The sequence below is a fragment of the Eptatretus burgeri genome, chromosome 16, assembly GCF_056783735.1.
Source record: "Eptatretus burgeri isolate ZD-2024b chromosome 16, Ebu_testis_v1, whole genome shotgun sequence".
NCBI classification, from domain to species: Eukaryota; Metazoa; Chordata; class Myxini; order Myxiniformes; family Myxinidae; genus Eptatretus; species Eptatretus burgeri.
Genome location: NC_140976.1, coordinates 22,461,237 through 22,482,123, shown reverse-complemented (window position 1 = coordinate 22,482,123; position 20,887 = coordinate 22,461,237). Strand labels below are relative to the sequence as shown.

The 20,887-nt window shown below is 39.6% G+C and overlaps 1 protein-coding gene across 3 annotated transcripts in view; it reads right to left on the bottom strand.

Moving 5' to 3' along the window:
* LOC147010702 (uncharacterized) overlaps positions 1-20,887 on the bottom strand; it is a 94,378-nt gene that overhangs the window by 6,527 nt on the left and 66,964 nt on the right. For all 3 annotated transcript variants that reach the window (XM_085859906.1, XM_085859908.1, XM_085859907.1), the window contains 2 exons: positions 20,707-20,733; positions 20,357-20,518 (listed from right to left, as the gene is read on the bottom strand). In XM_085859906.1, the coding sequence (XP_085716032.1) occupies positions 20,357-20,518; positions 20,707-20,733 (189 nt within the window). The remainder of the gene's footprint in view (positions 1-20,356; positions 20,519-20,706; positions 20,734-20,887) is intronic.

The window sequence follows — 20,887 nt, the reverse complement described above, 5'->3', positions numbered from 1 at the left end:
CTAGTCATCCATTGTGAGGCTATAAAAGGCCACTATAAAGTGTATATTGGGAAGTAGGGTGAGGCAATGCTGCAACCAACACGACGGCAAAAGGTAACCACAATGAGGCCAATAACTCCACAGCTTTTCAAAATCCAACATGTCCCGGAACCACCACAGGGGCAGTGCCGGATATCCCCCCTTCACCCACCCGGTGAGCCAAGACTATATATATATATATATATATATATATATATATATATATATATATATATATATATATATATATATATATATATATATATATATATATATATATATATATATATATATATATATATATATATTGTTGTGGTTACCAGATTCGCAAACCACCATTCAGGTCCCTTAGGTGAGGTATCTCGGTAAGTGCATGTGTAGTTAGGCCCAAACCCGTTGTCTAGTGGGAATACATGTCATTTATACGTGCTGCGACTCTTCAGGATAGCCGTTTTTCTTTTACTATCTTTATTTTGGACCAACCGCCATGATCACAACCACAACATCAACCACCAACCACAACGCCGCTTCACCACAACCGCCACGACCTTCCCGTCACACCTCGCAACCGTAGCATCGCCACCGTTCTTGCCCCGCTGTGGGTACCGGTGTTGGACTCATGCAGAACGCGCGTCGAACAGCGTGTACAAAATCACGGATTTTGTGCTTCAAAAACGGATCAAAAACGACACACGCCCACTTTTTGCCGTCCAATCGGTGAGCGAGGGGCGACTGGCTCCGCCCCCAGGGCGATCGATATATGCAAATTTGTGGATCAAAAAGCCTTCACGCCCACTTTTTCTCGGGCCAATGGGGAGCGAGGTGAAAGGTCAAAGGGAGGGGGAAAAAGGCGAAGTTACGGGGGGATAAAAGGACGGTGTTCGTCAGTCAGCAAAAGGAGAACGAGAACGAGAACGAGAACGAGAACGAGAACAAGAACGAGAAGGAGTCGGAACGGAGGGGACGAGTGTGGAAGTCTGGAGCCCGAAGCCTGCAGTGGCTGGAGAAGCTGAAGAGAGTCGGACGAGGGGGTGCTCGCGTCGGTGCCAGGAGCTGCACGCCCGAGGGAGGCCGGCAGCGCGACCTGGCCGAGGTGGAGACGCACACCAGGGATAATAAAGATCCTCTATACCCCGAGCATCAGCAACCCCCTCCTGTTTCCCCCCGCGCTGAGATAGTGCGACCAAGGGGGCCCCGTTCCCACCCCCTACCAGACACCGTCCACGAGGCCCGCGGGTTGCGGGGCCATCGCCGCTCCGCGTCTCATCACCAGACGGGTAGGCCCGACCCGGTCTCGGCCTCAGGCCTGCCTCATTCTTGAGGGTATTTCTTTTCCTTGGTTTTGGGTATGTGTTGTCGGCGCCGTCTGTGAAGTAGAATTGTATAAGTGTTGCCGTGTGCTCGGTAGTCGGTATTAGCTCTGCACTGTGTTTTCACTTTTATGTTTGCTTTTTGTGTAAATGGAATTGTGTTTTCTTTTTTTGTGTGCATTTGGTGGAATTGTATTTGTGTGCTTCCCGTGTGCCGCGAATAAATGTGCTTTATTGTTGAACTGTTTCCCGCTTCGCTTCGTCTTTTCCTCCATTGAATCCCCATCTTGCTTCACGTAAAGGGTTGGTAGTGGGCTGAATACGCCCGATAATTAATCGAACCGTCGAGGTCGACGATAACACCGCTCGGTTATTCTGATAGTACGGAACGGGTCGCTTAAGTGGCCCGTGTCCGAAGTCGACCTGCGGCGAGGTGCGATCGCCCGGTCTACCCTCCGCGTGGGTACTTAGGTAGTTCGAATTTGGCGAGCAACCCTATCCCACGCGGGGGCTGATTGGCTCGATCGCGGTGAGACCGAAAGGTCCACCCGTGACTGGTTCCCGGCGTTAGTCCGAGAGGGTCACGACTGGATTGTCCGTCCGGTGGGCGACGTGCCGCGATTCGAGTTACGTGGCCGTCGCACGCCGGCGGGCGCGGAATCCGCAACAATATATATATATATATATATGTATATATATATATATATATATATATACATATATATATATATACATATACATACATATATATATATACATATACATATATATATATATATATATATACATATATATATATATACATATATATATATATATATACATATATATATATATATATATATATATACATATATATATATATATATATATATATATATATATATATATATATATATATATATATATATATATATATATATATATATATATATATATATATATATATATATATATATATATATATATATATATATATATATATATATATATATATATATATATATATATATATATACAGTATATACACGAGGTGTGTTCAAAAAGTATCCAACCTTAATTTTTCGTGCTTAAAAAAATGAAGCTAGGGAGGCGTGGTTTGGTGCACGTATGTAGGCGATCCTAATCTGTGTGCGTGAATATTTTCCCGCCTGCAGAAGCTGTCAGTCACCGACAGACCGCCGATGAGTGAGGAAGTGTAAGTGAGCACCGTCGGATTTTTGTTTTTGACAAAATAACGGATCACTGTGGTCTCATCACCATTGATCACTGTGTTGAAGAAGTTCGGATCGCTGTTCACAGTCTCCAGCATGTCCTGTGCGATCTCCAAAAGGAGTTGCTTCTGCTCCATCGTTAAGGCCCAGCCACTCCTTGACGTTTTAGCCAGCTTATGCCGATTTTTGGACAATTTGTGTAAAACGCTGGTACACGTCAAATACGTTATGGGTAAGTTTTGATAACATTGAGAGCACGCTGAAAAACACTGCCATACGTCGTTGTACGCTGGCTTTAAACGTTGTACTTTTCGGTTGTCCTCAAATTTTCCATGCTTGAAATTTTAAGACTTATGCCAGCGTATGACTCACACGTTCCGTATAACGCTGGCCATAAGTTGTAGCCACGTTACGCGATCGTTGACACACGTTACTTGTAAGTTACTCATAAGTCGAAACACGTCGAGGTAATGTTTAGCGTACCCGAAACTTATTTCTAACCTATGAGTAACGTGTTGCAGGCACGTTATGCGATCGTTGACACACGTCGACACATGTTACTTGAAAGGTACTCATAAATTGAAACACGTCAAGGTAATGGTTAGCATCAGTGTTCCAGACTCCCTGGGGTTTTTTTTTTCTTCTTCTTCGGTATGACGGTGATGTTGACACTTCGATTTGTAGTACGGTTATAATATAATATAATTAAAAGGCTGCCGCTCAACGATTTAAATCATAACCGCACAAAAAATAGAAGTGTGGACATCACCGTCATTCCGAAGAAAAAAACAAAACAAAAAAAAAAACAGGGAGTCTGGAACACTGACGCTAAACATTACCTTGAGTGTTTCGACTTATGAGCATCTTACAAGTAACTTTTGTCGACGTATGCCAACGTTCGCATATCGTGCGTACAACTTATTCCCATCGCATGCGGAACGTGTGTCATACGGCAAGTACGTCGTAAAATGTTTAACACGTTTATAATTACAAGACGTACTCCACTTAATACGATGTATGATAGCGTACTTTAGCATTTTATTCACGCATACCAAACTTACCCATACCGTATTCGACGTGCACCAGCGTTTGAGACCCATTTTTCAGAGGTCGGCATACGCTGGCAAGATCGCCAAGGTGCGACTGCGAAGTTGACACTTCCATTTCTGCGGCGGTTATGATTTGAATCGTTGTGTGGCAGCCTTTTAATAAGCTACGTCACGTCATCGTCGGCGATGCGTGCAGCGTGCTATGCATAAGTTAGACTATCGTTGGGCATAGGTTGGGAAGGCCGACAACAGGCTCAGCATTCGTTGGTATAAGTTAGCTATAACACAACAAAACGTTCTGTGTCTGTCACTAATATGTTATGCATACGACCAACTCGTTATGAATACGTCCGAATCTTTAAAAAAAAAATCAAAAGTTCAATGTAAGCAAGCGTTTTACATACATTTTAATATGTTGCCATTGCTGGCTAAAATGTCAAGGTGTGACTGGGCCTTTAGCAGCTTTGGCACGAACTTCGCTGAGATTCTCCTTGAGCCCAAATCCTCAGTCTCAAAAGAATGAACGCATTCAATGCTGACGCCCACCTCGTCTGCAAGTTCTCTGATCGCGATTCGACGATCCTGCATTAGCAGGGTCCTCACTTGGTCAATGACGATCTCATTTTGGGATGTTGAGGGCCAACCAGAACGTGCTTCACTTTCCACTGATGTGCGACCATCTTTGAAGCGGTTGTACCACTCTTTTATATGTGTGGTGCCCATTACTTCGTTCCCGAAGGCCTATTGAATCTTGTGGATAGTTTCCACTTGGGAATCGCCAAGCTTTACACAAAATTTGATGCAGTAGCTTTGTTCAAGTTTTTCGGTCATTTTGTCAAAAACGAAAATCCGTCTGCGTTCACTTAAACTTCCTCACTCATCGGCAGTCTGTCGGCGACTGGCAGATTCTGCAGGCGGGAAAAATATTCACACATACGGATTAGGATCACCTACATACGTGCACCAAACCACGCCTCCCTAGCTTCATTTGTTTACGCACGAAAAATTAAGGTTGGATACTTTTTGAACACACCTCGTGTATACATATACATATTTTATAAAATATATATATATATTTTTTATTCATATATATTGTTATACATTAATATTTATAGATTCATATATATATATATATATATATATATATATATATATATATATATATATATATGTCTTCTATTTATTACTAAAACTCTCATCTTGTATGTATGTTCCCAAAATACAGCCAAAACGGTACACGAGAGTGCAAATTTTTTTGAACCTCCTTACTTACCATTCTCCTATGGTGTGCAGTCTGAAGTTTCGTTCAAATCAGTCAACAAAAAAGTTATTTAAAAAAATCAATTGCCGATTCAGTCAAGTACTCTTCGGGATTATTTGATCAAAGCAAACAACCTCAGCGGTGTAGTTTGCTGGAGCTATCTTTTTTATTTTTTATTTGAAATTATTTTCTTATCAACCACTGTCACAACGGGAACCCAACGGGTTCACGGGTCCTCCAGTCGTCTAGTGTATGTATGTATGTATATATATATATATATATATATATATATATATATATATACATATACATATACATGTGTGTATATATATATATATATATATATATATATATATATATATATATATATATATATATATATATATATATAGTATATGACATTTGTATTGTCACATTGCGTATACTAAAATAAATGTGTGAGCATGCCTTGGTCCGCTGCAAGTGCCCTGCCTTGCCGTGCACAGACCCACAAACATGCTCGAACACCAATCGACATCATGTCGTTATCCCCAGGAACCAGAAACACCAAGAATCAGGTACCAGGCAAAACAAGCAGGAACGGTCCATCACAAACAGCCATTGCCGCTGTTCCCAACCATCAGGAGCTGTCAGGAGCTAACACCAACCGACAGGAGCTGTAAGGAGCTGCTACCAACCGTCAGGAGCTGGAAGGAGCTATTACCAATGGTCAGGAGCTGTCACCAACCGTCAGGACAGTGGTCCTCCCGTACTTTTTTAGGCGACCAGTGTGGGCGGAGCCTCAAGCAGACTTCAGAGAAATCCAGCTTGCCTATTGGCGCATCATTGCACGTGACCTCCAACTGTCAATTCTCACGATCATTCTCTACCCACCATCGAGTGAGATGCAACTCCCAATTAACACAGGCCTGGCTTAAGGCCCAGTCACACATTGACGTTTTAGCCAGCAATGGCAACGTATCAAAATGTATGTAAAACGCTGGCTTACCCTGAACTTTTGATGTTTTTTTAAAAGATTCGGACGTATTCATAACGAGTTGGTCGTATGCATAACATATTAGTAACGGACACAGAACATTTCGTTGTCTTATCGATAACTTATACCAACGAATGCTTAGCCTGTTGTCGGCGTTTACAACCTATGCCCAACGATAGTCTAACTTATGCATAGTGCTGCACGTATCGCCGACGATCACGTGGTGTAGCCTATTAAAAGGCTGCCACACAATGATTCAAATCATAACCGCCGGAGAAATGGAAGTGTCAACATCGCAGGCACACCATGGCGATCTTGCCAGCGTATGCCGACCTCTGAAAAATGCGTCTAAAACGCTGGCGCATGTCGAATACGGTATGGGTAAGTTTGGTATATGTGAATAGAACGCTAAAGTACGCTATCATACGTCGTAGAAAGTGGAGTAAGTCTTGTAATTTTAAACGTGTTAAACATTTTACGACGTACTTGCCATATGCCTCACACGTTCCGCATGCGATGGGAATAAGTTGTACGCACGATATGCGATCATTGGCACACGTTGACAAAAGTTACTTGTAAGTTACTCATAAGTCGAAACACGTCGAGGTAATGGTTGGCGTCAGTGTTCCAGACTCCCTGGTTTTTTGGGGGGTTTTTTTCTTCGGTATGACGGTGATGTTGACACTTCGATTTCTAGTGCGGTTATAATATAATGTAATTAATAGGCTGCCAATCAACGATTTAAATCATAACCGCACTAGAAATCGAGGTGTCAACATCACCGTCATACCGAAGAAAAAAAAACCCCAAAAACCAGGGAGTCTGGAACACTGATGGTAACCATTACCTTGACGTGTTTCGACTTATGAAAAACTTACAAGTAACGTGTCAACGATCGTGTAACGTGCCTACAACACGTTACTCATAGGTTAGAAATAAGTTTCGGGTACGCAAAACATTACCTCGACGTGTTTCGACTAATTATTAACTTACAATTAACGCGTGTCGACATGTGTCAACGATCGCATAACGTGCCTACAACTTATGGCCAGCATTATGCGGAACATGTGAGTCATACGCTGGCATATGTCGTAAAATTTCAAGCGTGGAAAATTTGAGGACAACCACAAAGTACAACGATGAAAGCCAGCGTACTACGACGTATGGCAGTGTTTTTCAGCATGCTCTCAATGTTTCCAAAACTTACCCATAACGTATTCGACGTGTGCTAGCGTTTTAGACAATTTTTTCAAAAATCGGCATAAGCTGGCTAAAACGTCAAGGTGTGACTGGGCCTTTACAATGGCTTGTTTGTGGCGCTGGATGAACTCCAGAAAGCAGCCATTTTCCAGAACAACCGAGCGAAAACGAAGTGCTCACAAAACGTCAACGGGCAACCATCACCTCCCCATTCAGCCTGTCACGAGAGTCCATGGAGCTGCCAAACGTCGATAGAAAAAGGTGGAAGGATATCAAACATCGATGATGGAAAGGTGGGTGTCAAACAGCCTGACTCAACTTGGAAATTTTCCCGGACTTATCCCATTGTTCTTTTTCCAGTTTTTCAACCACATCCAGTATTTTCCTGAAATACAGTCAGACTGTGTTTCACTTCCTCAAAATCCTTTTTTGCATTTTCATGCAAAAGCAATGCTCCTCTAACTTGAAAACATTTTGAGATGAACGAAGATGAACGAGAACTTGCTTTATTCCAATATTTCCTCTGATGAAGAAGATCTTGACCCATCACAACATTGGTAAGTTTCATACACGATTCAACTGTTAATGAAAGCCTCATATATGATTAATTTAATTATTTAACGAATTATTTATTTTCCTTTTTATTACAGCATTATTTCATACACTATTAAACTGTTAATGAAAGCCTTATATATGATTAATTCCTCAACAAATTAATTAATTCCTCAAAAGTGTGTGTGTGGTGTGTGTGTGTGTATATATATATATATATATACATATATATATATATATACATATATATATACATATATATATATACATATATACATATATATATACATATATACATATATATATATACATATACATATATACATATATATATATACATATATACATATATACATATATATATATATATACATATATATATATATATATATATATATATATATATATATATATATATATATATATATATATATACATATATACACGGTGTATATTATATTATATATGTGGTGTATATTATATATGTGTATGTGTGTACGTATATGTATTTGTAGGTGTGTGGTGTTAGTAGTGGTTCACGGGTCCTCCAGTGGGTAGTGGGTGGGTCAAGGATAGGGGCACACAAGGGGCAGGGATGTTGGGGTATATTGGTGTGGCTTGCGTAGGTGTGACTTGTGTGGGTGTGACGTGTGAGTGGAGACAAAGAAGGGGGTGGAGTAAAGTTTAAATTAAATAAATGTGTTGTGTGTGGGGAACTAATAAACGAATTATTGTATGAGGGAGTTTGAATGTGGTGTATGGATGTGAATTGTGAGGGTGGAGTGAATTTATTTATCATCTTTGTCTTTTGTAATTCTTGTGAATAAAATTAACCAAGATTTCTTCTCCCTTTAAAGCATATAATTTGTAAGTCCAAGGAACTGTATCTATTACAGCAACGTTTTTAAAAAGTGCATTTTTCCATCACGTAGTATAACCTTTTTAAAGTGAGATTTCCACCGATTATAGTCTTACGACATCACCAATCTTAAACTTTGGATTTCTCAGATTAATCTCCCTTTCATATTCAAATTTTGTGAATGTTTCTGATGGTTTTGGTTTTGTTGAGGAATGAACTGCATTGTTGCAATTATTTCCAATGTCCTGAATTAAGGATATCCATTGTTAAGAACCGAGTTGAGAGCCTGGTGTTGGCGCAGTGGTTAGGGCAGCGGCTTGGGATCCAAAAGGTCCTGAGTTCAAGCCCCGTTGAGCCACTGAATTAATACACCAGGGGGTTGACTCAGCCTGTCATCCTTCCGAGGTCGGCGAAATGAGTACCAGTATACTGGGCCGGTGTATACCCCGGTTAAAATAGGTGTACCATATCCCTGTGTCGTAAGAGGCGACCAGGGTTGCGTCAGGAAGGGCATCCGGCGTAAAACATGTGCCAAATCACTATGCGGATCATACGGCTGATCCGCTGTGGCGACCCTTAACGGGAGCAGCCGAAAGAAGAAGAAGAAGATTGTTAAGAACCGAGTTGAGTGAATTTTTTATCTAGTCTCTCTTTTAAAGTGCGATTAAAACACTCAATAACAGCCGCCTTTCCTTCATTAAAGGTGCTGTATAATGTAATACTGTTATCGTGAAGAAAATTCAAAAACATTTTGTTGTAGAACTCTGTTCCCTCATCACGCCACAATTTATTTGGTTTTCTCTTGCTTTTATTAAATATATGTTGGAAGGCTAACATAAAAGTATGTAGTATATAAGAGTATATGAGTAACATAAGAGTATATAAGAGTACCTCTTATTTTTCAAAGGAACAACCCATACATATCTACTCCACAAATCAATAACGGTTCAAGCATACTTGTACCCCTTATCATTATTGAGTTCAATGAAGTCAGCGGACCAGATATAATCAACTTCTTTGGAATAAACCTTCCTCCTTTTCAACTTTGTGATTATTGGTTACTGTAATTCATCAGCTAATTGCTCTTTAATCTTAATGACATCATCAGCTTAATAATTTTTTCATGTCCAAGTCTCAATCAGTTTGTATTCCCTTACTTACTCCATAAAATCCTGTTCTTTGTGTTTTCACTTACGCAGTCTAAACTACGGCAAAACTGTTATTGATTTTAGCCTTCTTAAATTATTTTATTTGTTGTTTTACTTCCACAAATCTCATTATCAGCACCAAGTGGATGATATTCTTCCTTACGAGACTGATTTTATTCTTGCAGGTCTTCTAGGTTTATTTTAAACGACCAATGATACCCCAAATCATTCATATCATATCCCCAAGGTTCTATGCTCATAAAAACTATACGTCCTTTTTTATAAAATTTAATTTCAATTGGAACTGTGAATTCTGTATGACCTGGATATAACATCAACATTTCTGTATCTTTGGAATACAAAGCCATTTTATTTAAGAATATATATTGTGATAAATCACTTAATCTCACCAAGTCATTTGTATCTTTATGGCTTGGATAATTTATTAATTAATAAGCATTTTCCATTTTAATATTTTTTGTTATACTGTATTTCTGTTATTCAGCCTGTGCCTTTTTATAATAATTTGACAAATCAATATCTCACTCTTTGGTTAATCCAAAGGCAGAACCATCTTTACCAGCATGTCATTTATATTTGTCTAAAAATAACTTCATAAAAATTATTATTATTGTTGAGTTGAAATAACACATATAGACATAATTGACCACAACACTTGGAATTTAATTATTCGACTTGAAATGTTTGATAAACACCATTCTGTAAGAATTTCATTTCTTCAACAGGTGGTGGAAGACCATAACTATCAAAATAATATTTAGCCTGATTATTATAAAGACAAACCCAATGAGAACTGCTCCCATTATTATTTTCTACATGCAAAAGAATATTTTTTGTATATTCAGACATGTTTGTCAATTCATCTCTCACACAAATAACCACATTACCAATTTTTAATTTTTTACAATATTTGGCAAGTTCTACATTTGACGTATTCTTTTCAAATCCTTTAAAGTTTAACCCATTCATCGATGCTCCTTTATTTATGAGAAATATAGAATCCATCACCCCTTTTAGTTAATTTTACACCAGATTGTGCGATAGAAGAAAACATATCTCCAACTAACAATCTTCCTTTATTAGGTAGGCTTTCAAGTTTTTCAGCAAAATCTACAATTACACCTTCCACTAATTTGTTCCTCCAACTCTTTATGATGCGTTTCCAACTCTTTTTGAGCTTGTATTTGAGCCTTCCTTTCTTTCGTTGGCAGTTTTTTATCGCTGCTGAAATACAACCTGTCAATGCTCCCGCTGCACTTAAACCAGCAAATAAAGGAATTAGAAATGGGAGAAATCTTCCACTCATCTCTCTTATTGAATATTTCTTCAACATTGGTTTTGACATTATAATTTTCAGTGAGCCAGTATCGTTCAAGATTTTCACCTGTTCTCTTGTGAGCAAAACATAAATTCTTATTGCTCCTTTTCTCTGAATTGTATTAATGTTAATCATACAAGGCTTTTGATTTTGAATACAAGTTGATAGTATATTAAAATTGATTTGATTAACATATACCCCAGTTGGCACTTTACTACTCATTTATTTATCAAAACATTATGTGAGACAAATCATAACACCCATTATCTGTATTAATCTGTAATTCTGTTTCTTCCAAAGGCAAACAATATGCATCAACTTCTTCACTTTCTCCTCTTTCAATGTATAGGGAAATATCAACTCCATTAGACTTTATAGTTTCCTTTTGAGTGCTCAGGTCAATCGCGTAGATTGTTTAAAGTTTTTTTTTTAAATGCTGCCATATCCAAAATGGGTTCTTTATTGCCATTGCTTTCACACACCTTTGGTAAGACTTGCAAGCTTCAGCATAATCCTTTTTATCCCAATCATTTTCCAATCTATCTCATGGATAAAATGTTCAATTCAGAGAAACCTGAAGTTGTTTCACCTTAGCATTATCACTCAACGCATTATTCTTATCAGTAGCAGTATCTCCATCTGGTTTCTTAAAAATTAGCCATAGGTATTGTGGCTTTCTTTCCAGAACACCCAAATTCCACGTGTAAGTGGTTTGGTTCAGTTTAATGTGTTGGCATTTTCTTTTACGGAAAGATACATTTCATGGTTTCTTTGAGTTGTCTTCTATTCAACATTTATTCTGTTTTACGATTCGGAGTATATTCACCAATACAACTCATTTCATCAATAACAAATTTCTTCTGAGCACCAAAAGCATTAGCAACACCAAAAAGCAATATATTTTCATTATCATTTCTTTGCAGTTGAAATCTAAATATAAGTCCATACAGAACTTTACCGGATTAACAAACTCCAAATATACCTTTAAAGGGATCTTCCACAGTAAAACTATTTTTTGCTTTTGTATCACCATTATACATTCCCTTCCTTAAAGTAAAACTGGGGTCTGTGTTTGTTCCCGTTTTCATATCAGAAATAAAACAGTGAACAGCTCCCTTTCCCATTCTATCTCAAAATGAATATAGCATAAATTTCAGATGTAGCAGTGACATAATCAACCATTTCCACTTCTTGTGTTCCAATATACAAACGAAAGCTATCAAACATTTTTCAGAAGAAATCATTTACAAGTGTGGCATTTGTGTTTTGAGCAGCCTTAGTGAATTAAAATTTACACAACAAGAAACTATCAGCAAGATTCAAATAAGTTTGTTGATTATTTATTTCAAAACTTTTTGTTCCATTTGTATTCCAGTCTGTTCATGTTGTAGCATTTACCTTGAAGTAGTCTTTTTTTTTAGTAGCGTTTGAGATGATAATGGTATCATCATCCAAATCATAGACACTATCAATTACTTCCATACTTGTATCTATTTAGTAAAATATATATATATATATATATATATATATATATATATATATATATATATATATATATATATGATAAAACCTTACAAACCGCAATCCAAGTATTTGAATTATTTTCTGTCATTCTTGGGGAGACAATTGAGTTTTACCCATCTTAATTTCTTTTATTGCTTGTAATTTATGGGACTCCTTTTGAGCATATTATATACTCTTTAAAGCACCAGCTACATTTCCCATGGCAGAAGTGGTTGAGCTTATTAGGTCTTTATTTTTAAGAATTGTTGAACCTATACCCATTAGAATATCAATTATTCCATCTCTTATTTCTAAATTGATGACCTACACTCCGTTGCCTTTTTGATTTGTGGTATCCTCGACCATGATACATCCCTTCACCATTAAAAGTATGGGGAAAGAAAGTTTGATCAAAATCATGTGTTTGGTTCAAGCGATAATGACTGAAGTGTTTACGGACTGACTGACTCAATCACTCACACCCCTATGGCCACTGCTCGATCGCATAAACTCACCTGACTAAAGTCCAGGTGAGCTAAAAATGCTTGCAATTCCAGTCAAACATGAAGGAGGAGGTGGGTGACCTCTAAAAATATGATTATATATGGCATAGACCTACTATAGAACACACAGCCGATAGTAGACTTGTCAATTCCGAAGTAATCCCCGACAAGTTGCAGAAATGCACCTATGGCAAAAAAATCTTAATATAAGGAAATGCAAAGTTGGATCACTGGTGACATTGCACCATTTTGTTTTGTAGCACGTGTCAAACTGTCACTTCTTAAATGAAGAATGAAGGTAAAAGTGTTTTTTTATAAAGGTAAAAAGAAAATAATTCAAATACTCGGATCAGGGTTTGAAAATTGGAAAAACCTTTCTGTCTTCTTCCGTCTCCTCTCCGGTTTGATCCCCCTGCTCTGTCTCTGTCTGTCCCCCCCCTCCCAACCCATATTTCCAGAGGGTGCTCAAAGTCCACCAGCAATCTTCTTCTGGTAAAACTACCAAAATCACGAATCACTGCTCACCTTCACTCTTTCATTCCTCTTTTTTCCCACCTTTGGAATAAACTCCCACACACTCTTCAATCCCATTCTTCCCTCCAGGTCTTCAAAACAGCTGTTCACCACCACCTCTTATCTCCCCCTTCCAAAACCATGATCTTTTCTACCCCCCATTAATCCACCCCAAAGCCACCTTCAAATTCCGTGTTTTCCTTCCTGAAAGTCCTTGTCGTGTCCATCTTGTATTCCCCATGTTCCCCGCCCCATCCCTCTCCCTTCCACAGATCTCCTCATGTCTCTGTTCCCCACTGCTTTGTCCTTCCCTCTCCTCTTGTCTCATGCCCCCCAATCTGTATGTTGTGTGTTAGCTCTCATACGAGCCTCGACAATGTATACAAATATTTTAATTTTTTTTACTTGCCTTACTAAAACGATATTGATCATGGAACTCATGCTCCCAATATTCATGCATTGGATCAACACATTTGTGGAACTTCCTTTAAAGGTTCGTCTGGCAGATGTCAAACAAAGCTGGATTGGCTGCCATTTCTAATTGGAAAAACCTATGTATGCGACATGAACCACAGATAAGGCATATCCAGGCCAGAGGAGGTGAGCTAAAGTTATCTGGAAAAATCACTAATTTATTCAGTGGATAAAGTTATCCAAACTTTGAGAAACAGAACTTATCCAGTGGATAAATTTTATCAGCTGGATAGATGATTTATCCACTGGATTGTGCTTATCTGGGCTTCTCGCAACCGGGCCCAGATGTAGTTGTGATAACTGAGATTGCACCCAAATCTAGCTCTACAATGACAACCACTACATCCTTGTCTATTCCAGGCGACATCATTTTCACAAACATGGAATCCGATATCCAGAGGAATATCAGAGGAGTTGCTGTGTATACAAAAACCTCATTGCCTGTTCTAGAAGTGGAAATGGAAACAATTTTGTAAAATCCCTTTGGTACTCTATGTGTCACTTCATGATAAGGAAAAACTGCTCATTGGATGTGTATGCCACAGTCCATCCAGTGGTACCCAGAATAATGAAGCACTTAACAAACTTTGTAGGAAGATAGTTCATCGACAGGAGTCTCATATAGTAATTGTTGGAGATTTTAATTTTTCAGGTCTTGACTGGGAAGCATGACACATAAGTGCTGCACCACAGCTCCCAGCACATCAATTTATCGAGACACTGCAGGACAATTATTTTCATCAGCATATTACCAAAACCCCATGATACCACCAAGGGCAGGAGCCTAGCATTTTAGATCTGGTGATAACTAATGTGAATGAGATGATGAAATCAATAGAATACTTATCCCCACTTGGAAGTCGTGACAATTGCTGCATTAGCGTGGACGTCAGTTTGTGCACTGTGGAAAACGATCCCATACATGAACCGAGATAGAAGCTGAATAAAGGGGTTATGAGCAGATGAACCAGAAACTTGTGGAGGAAAAATGGTACGAGGAGCTGGCAGAGTTAAACTGTGAAGAGGCATTGTGCTTCTTTAGAGATAAAATGGAGGTAACCATAGACAAATGTATTCTTAAAAGTGTACCGGCTAGGAATAGGTGGAAACAGCTATATATCACCCACAAAACAATGGCTCAGTCTCGTAAGAAAGGGAAGGCTTGGAGAAAGTACAATGAGACAGAGAGTGACCTTGATGATGACAAATATGCCAAGGAGAGAAATAAACTCCGCCAGATGATATGACAAAACTGTAAAGACTTCGAGGAGAGTTGAGCAAAAAAGAATGAATACAAACTCAAAAGGATTTTGGAAATATGCAAACAGAAAACTCAAAACAAGGATTGGAGTTGGTGACGTAATACAACTTGATGGGAAAGTTACAGAGGATGACAGACAAAAGGCAAACACACGAAACGACTATTTTAATAGGATCTTTACAGAGGAGAATTTAGTAAATGTGCCAAAACTGGAACGACACTACATTGGACCTGCAATGGTAGATATCAACATTACTGAGGAAGAAGTAAGGAAGAAGCTCCTGAATCTAAATGGCAGCAGGTCAGCAGGATCAGATTGCTTCCACTCTCGATGTCTCAAGGAAACGGCGAGCACCAGCGCGGGTCTCATGAGAGTTGAGACTGATATTCCAGAAATATTTCGATGAGGGTGTTTTACCTGAGGATTGTAGGATGACAAATGTCACCCCAATCCAGAAGAAGGGGATTAAACAACTTGCTGAAAACTACCGCCCTGTAAGTTTTACTTTGATGGCAGGAAAAATCATGGAGTGTTGTGAGGGATACTGTGGTAAAGCGCATGACAACGCATGATCTGTTTGTGGACAGCCAGAATGGACTTACTCCCAGCAGATCATGTATGTCTCAACAACTTTGTGTCTTTGAGGAACTGACTCGATTGATTGACCACGGAGATCCTGTATATATCATGTACTTGGATTTTCGTAAAGCATTCAATGCTTTCCCACACGGAAGGCTCCTTGAAAAAGTGGCAGCATATGGAATTGAAGGAAAGCTCCAAATGGAAATCAGTTGAAGGTGAAGTCCCCCAAGAGAGTGCACTGGGACCTTCGCTGTTCGTGCTGTTTATCAATTATATACCAGATGGGCTCATAAACTCTGTGTATATTTTTTTTGACTCAAAGTCAAAAGGACTTGACGCAAAATGATTTGAACGAAGCAAGAAAATGATCAGACAAATGGCAACTCCTTTTTAACTTGACCAAATTCAAAGTACTACATGTCAGAATATCAAACACATTGCTTATCAGATGAGTGGAATAGACTCATAGGAAGTACTGGAAGAGAAGGACTTGGGGGTGGTGATAGATGCAGAACTCAAATTCCATAAGCATGTTTCAGCAGCTGTACAAAAAGCAAACCAGATACTTGGAATTATCAAAAGAACATTTACAAATTTGACAAAAGAGATTCTCCCTTTGTATACTCAATTCTGGTTAGACAACACCTCGATTATGCCAATACCCTTTGGAATATGAGAAACAAAACCGACGAGGACAAGATCAAGAAGGTGCAGCAAAGAGCAACAAGACTGGTTCTTGTGCTACATGGTATGATGTTTGAACATCGACTACAAGCCCTACAAATCGACCACAAATCTTCACTCTGCACCATAGACGTAGAAGAGGTGACATGATCACAGTTTACAAGATCATGGTAGGTGAAGTAAGAATACCAGCAGAGTTGTTCTTCACAAGGGCAATCCACCAAAGTACCCAAGGACACACATTCAAGCTGCACAGACAGGTCGGGACGAGATATCAGAAGCAAGTTCTTTAGTCGGAGGAATGTAACGGATTGGAACAATCTCCCTGATAGTGTGGTTGAAGCAACATCGATTCAATCCTTTGAGGCCAAACTTGACATTCATTGGTAGAATCAAAGGTTCCTGATCGACAGTCCTTAACGCATGCACAAATGGTATGTAAAGTATTACCAGATATTAAAGAGAAGACCGGGATGATTACAGGACTATTGCTTCTTTCCCATATCCTGATGATGATTTATTTGTTTAAATTTTTTTTTTGCCATAAAAATCTTTCAAATATTTTTGCACGCAACGCTTTTACACGCAACGTTTGCAGTCAAACACACACACACACACACACACACACACACACACACACACACACACACACACACACACACACACACACACACACACACACACGTACATATACATACAAACACACACACAATGCATAAAGAGCTGGCAGGATGGCCTACAGGTATACACACTTGCTTCTGACCTGTCTAGCAAGCCTGGGTTTGAATCTTAACACAGTGACAAACTGTCATCCTCGTGTCTCGCAGGTAAGGCGATTCATCAATGCATGTGCTGTCCCTCAGATGGACATTAAACTGGGAGTCTCATCTGCCAGCATTAGTTGGTGGATGTTAAAGATCCTGAGATGTTCTTCGCGAAGAGTAGATGAGCTATCAATAGCACCCAGAACAAATTCCAAATTCCTGCTCTAACCTATGCGGGGGAGGGGGGGCACCGCATCAGTAGCAGAGCTACACTCCCAGTAATGATACAACCAACAGCCACAGGCTGCATACAAAATGAAATGACTCCATATAGATCCAGGATTCTTTTTATGAAATCAAAATGATAAAATGTGCACAACAATGAAGAAAACAGTTTTGGTTGTGGTTGTTTTTCCAACACTTCCATCTGTTTTTACTGAAAGACATCTTGAAGTTATCCAATGTAAATATTACCCCCTGCAAACAGGGAATTCTCTGTTGAAGATTTCACGTCATAATATAGTGGTCATTCATGAACGGTTAGCATTATATCCAAATAGTCTTCAGAAAGTGATAAAACATTGACTCTCCGATGGCTAAATATTATTTAGATCATTGATATTTGATAATTATGAGTATGAACAGTCAACTATGCGTTATATATACATGTGTTAATGTAACTTTTACAGATCGTGAGCCTGAAAAATCAAACAGGGTAACAGTGGTCCCAAAAGAATCTCTTTAAAACAACATCTGGCTTTACTCCTCCTGCCCTCTCCTACCTTTGCCATCCACTTGACACTTCAGGTCACACATGTTCCTCAAGATGCCCTTACTTGTTCATTCCCACCTCCTCACTCCCAAGTCCAGGCTTGTTGTCCACCTGGATTCACTCATCCACTTATTCCCTATTGTGAAAATGTTTCCCTGTGTTCGTTGCCTTGTCCTCTTCATTTTGCTCATCACAACCTCATGCGCTCATCCGTGCACATCCATGATCTCTTCTACACACGCGGATTCTTTTCGTTGGTTGTTATCTACATTTGTGGGTTTCAGAAGGTGGGAGGAAGTTCTCCCAGAACTCAAAATCTCCACCTCCTTTTTCGGTAAAGGATCATTATTCATGAACCAAATTGTCAACTGGTTCATGGATCTTTCTCCTTCACCGTTCGTCCCCCATGCTGCTTCATGCACAGAATACGCTTTGCAGTGGAGGATGATTTCCTTCTCCTCTAAGCTCCAGCTCTGTTCATTTAATCTTCACTTTCTCCAAGAGGGTGTGTGTGTGTGTGTGTGTGTGTGTGTGTGTGTGTGTGTGTGTGTGTGTGTGTGTGTGTGTGTGTGTGTGTGTGTGTGTGTGTGTGTGTGTGTGTGTGTGTGCGCTGCCGTCACTGGTCATCATCTCCACTCGATAGTCACCAAGACTGAACGTACCCTTCCCTATTCCTGAAGCATCCATCTTCACCATAGCAAGGAACCATGAATCATTCAAACAAATGATCTCCTTATCCGTGCTGTGCCCAATGGATCCTTCCCCGGAACTGAAGCATTGATCTTCTCCACAGCAAGGAACCACGGATTCATGGACGAAGCTGTCTCCTTATCCATGCTGCACCCAACGGAACCTTCCTGGAAGTCTTTCCCATTTTCGTCCTCTCTGAGCCATGTTACTCATTTTGTAAATGATGCTAACCTGCAGCTGTGTGCTATATATGATCGACAATGGAGATTCGTTTTGTGTTATTCCCCTTTTCCTCCTTGTGTAAGTCCATTCGCTACCCCCCACCCCCCCCCACCCACTCCCTCCTCCCCAACCCCTCCAATAACCTTCTGTATTATGTAAACTTGCTGCCCAATATCGAGCGTGTCTATTGTCGATTTAATTTACAATTGAAACATAGCAGCCTATTTCCCCTTCAAACTGTTTCTTCCTTTCCCACTTGTCTTCCACTTCCAGCACTGACAGATGAACTGCTATTGATGCAAGAAACATTTTGTGCATCTCAATGCAAAATGGCTCCACCCAACACGCTGTCACAGTAAACTGATGTTGGTGTGGAGAGCAAATTTCGATGCAACTGGTTGGGAACCAAAAGGCTGGATCAAAAATTCACTTTTATGAGCACACCCAAAAAACTTTTTGTGGTTATTGAAAATTACTTAAGTGTGTTAGAATCCCATTGTACCATAATGTTATGGGACAAATACAGAGATGGTGGACCTCATATTTTCTTGACCAAGGTCTCCTCGCCAAAACAACGTTGGATATAACAATAATAAAAATAATAATATGAGTTCCCTTATATGGAACTTCAACACAGGAGGAGGCCGTGAGGCCTATCAAACCTACACAATGGTTGCCAACCTATGGTTGTTTGTCTGTGTTCTATCCTTTTTAAATGCTGAGCATCAAGAAAGGTAACAGCACAGACCACTTTTAAAGTCTTTGGTATGACTCGAAATAGGTTCGAACCACAGACCTCCCAGACTCAGAGGCAGATGCTCTACCCAGACAAAAATGCTACAGTTAGAACTGTAGTATATGCGAGTTGTACTCTTATATGCTATAGTTGGTAACAGGTCCTACTACAGTAGTCTGCAGAGAATTACGACATGAAAGGAATGAAAACATGAAAGGAACATATTTTTGCCTGGGTAACCATTACACCACCGAATTTAGTGAATAAGCCATATATTTCCCCTGCCAGCAAACTTTATGAGTTGTTGAGATAATTTTCAGGAAATTGTATTTTTCTCGACATGCACGTTTACAGCTGTTATGTTTTATTTTTCTGTGATGGTTACATTGCATTGGACACTGACCCTCCACAATGACCATCATTTGGAAGCAACCTACCACATTGAAAACAGAAATAATTGAAAAAGCAAATAAAACAGAGACCCAGACAATGTTTTCACCAACAGCTTAGTCTGGCATGTCACCTCAAAAAATGTCACAGCACCTTTTGGTTTGGTGCTGCATCCAACAACCAGAATTGTTCTCACCAACAGCCTTATCCAGGGTCAATGTTTGAACTTTCAGAGGCATCCTGGGCATTGGACAACGATTTCACCAAAGGCCTATCATTGGCCAATTTTTTTTTTTTGCACGACAGCATTCGTTCAGAGCAACCGACATGCTCACCTTGCAGTTTGTCACTAATGAATATCTTGTACCGAAGAGAGTTGCAAAGGACAATGCCGACAAACTTTCGGTACCAGGTGCGCTTCACATACTGCTTTCCGTAGCAGTCGGTGTAGGATTTGTCATACTTGAACGGGAACTGGATCCAAATGGGCTCTGTGCCTGGGATAGAGAGGATTTGAGGAATAGCATTGGCAAGAAAACCAAGATCCTCAGAATTTGCAGTTGTTATAGAAATAGTGGAGAAATGGCCAAGTGCATGAGGTGTAAAGTGGTTCCTGACCATGTTATGAGCCAAATGTGTGCAAGCACATAGCTTTGGAGTGACCGGTGCTGCTTGTCACACTTACCAGATGAGCGGTTGTTGGCAAAGTTAACTGCACAAGAAATAAAGACGGGAGAGAAACAAAAAAAAAGATACATTGAAGCAAGAAAACCATCTGTCAAATGCTGAAACTGTGAAATGCTCGGCCACACGGATGAAAACCAGAAAGAACTGTGACAACGTAAATTTTACACTGGATGACAAAA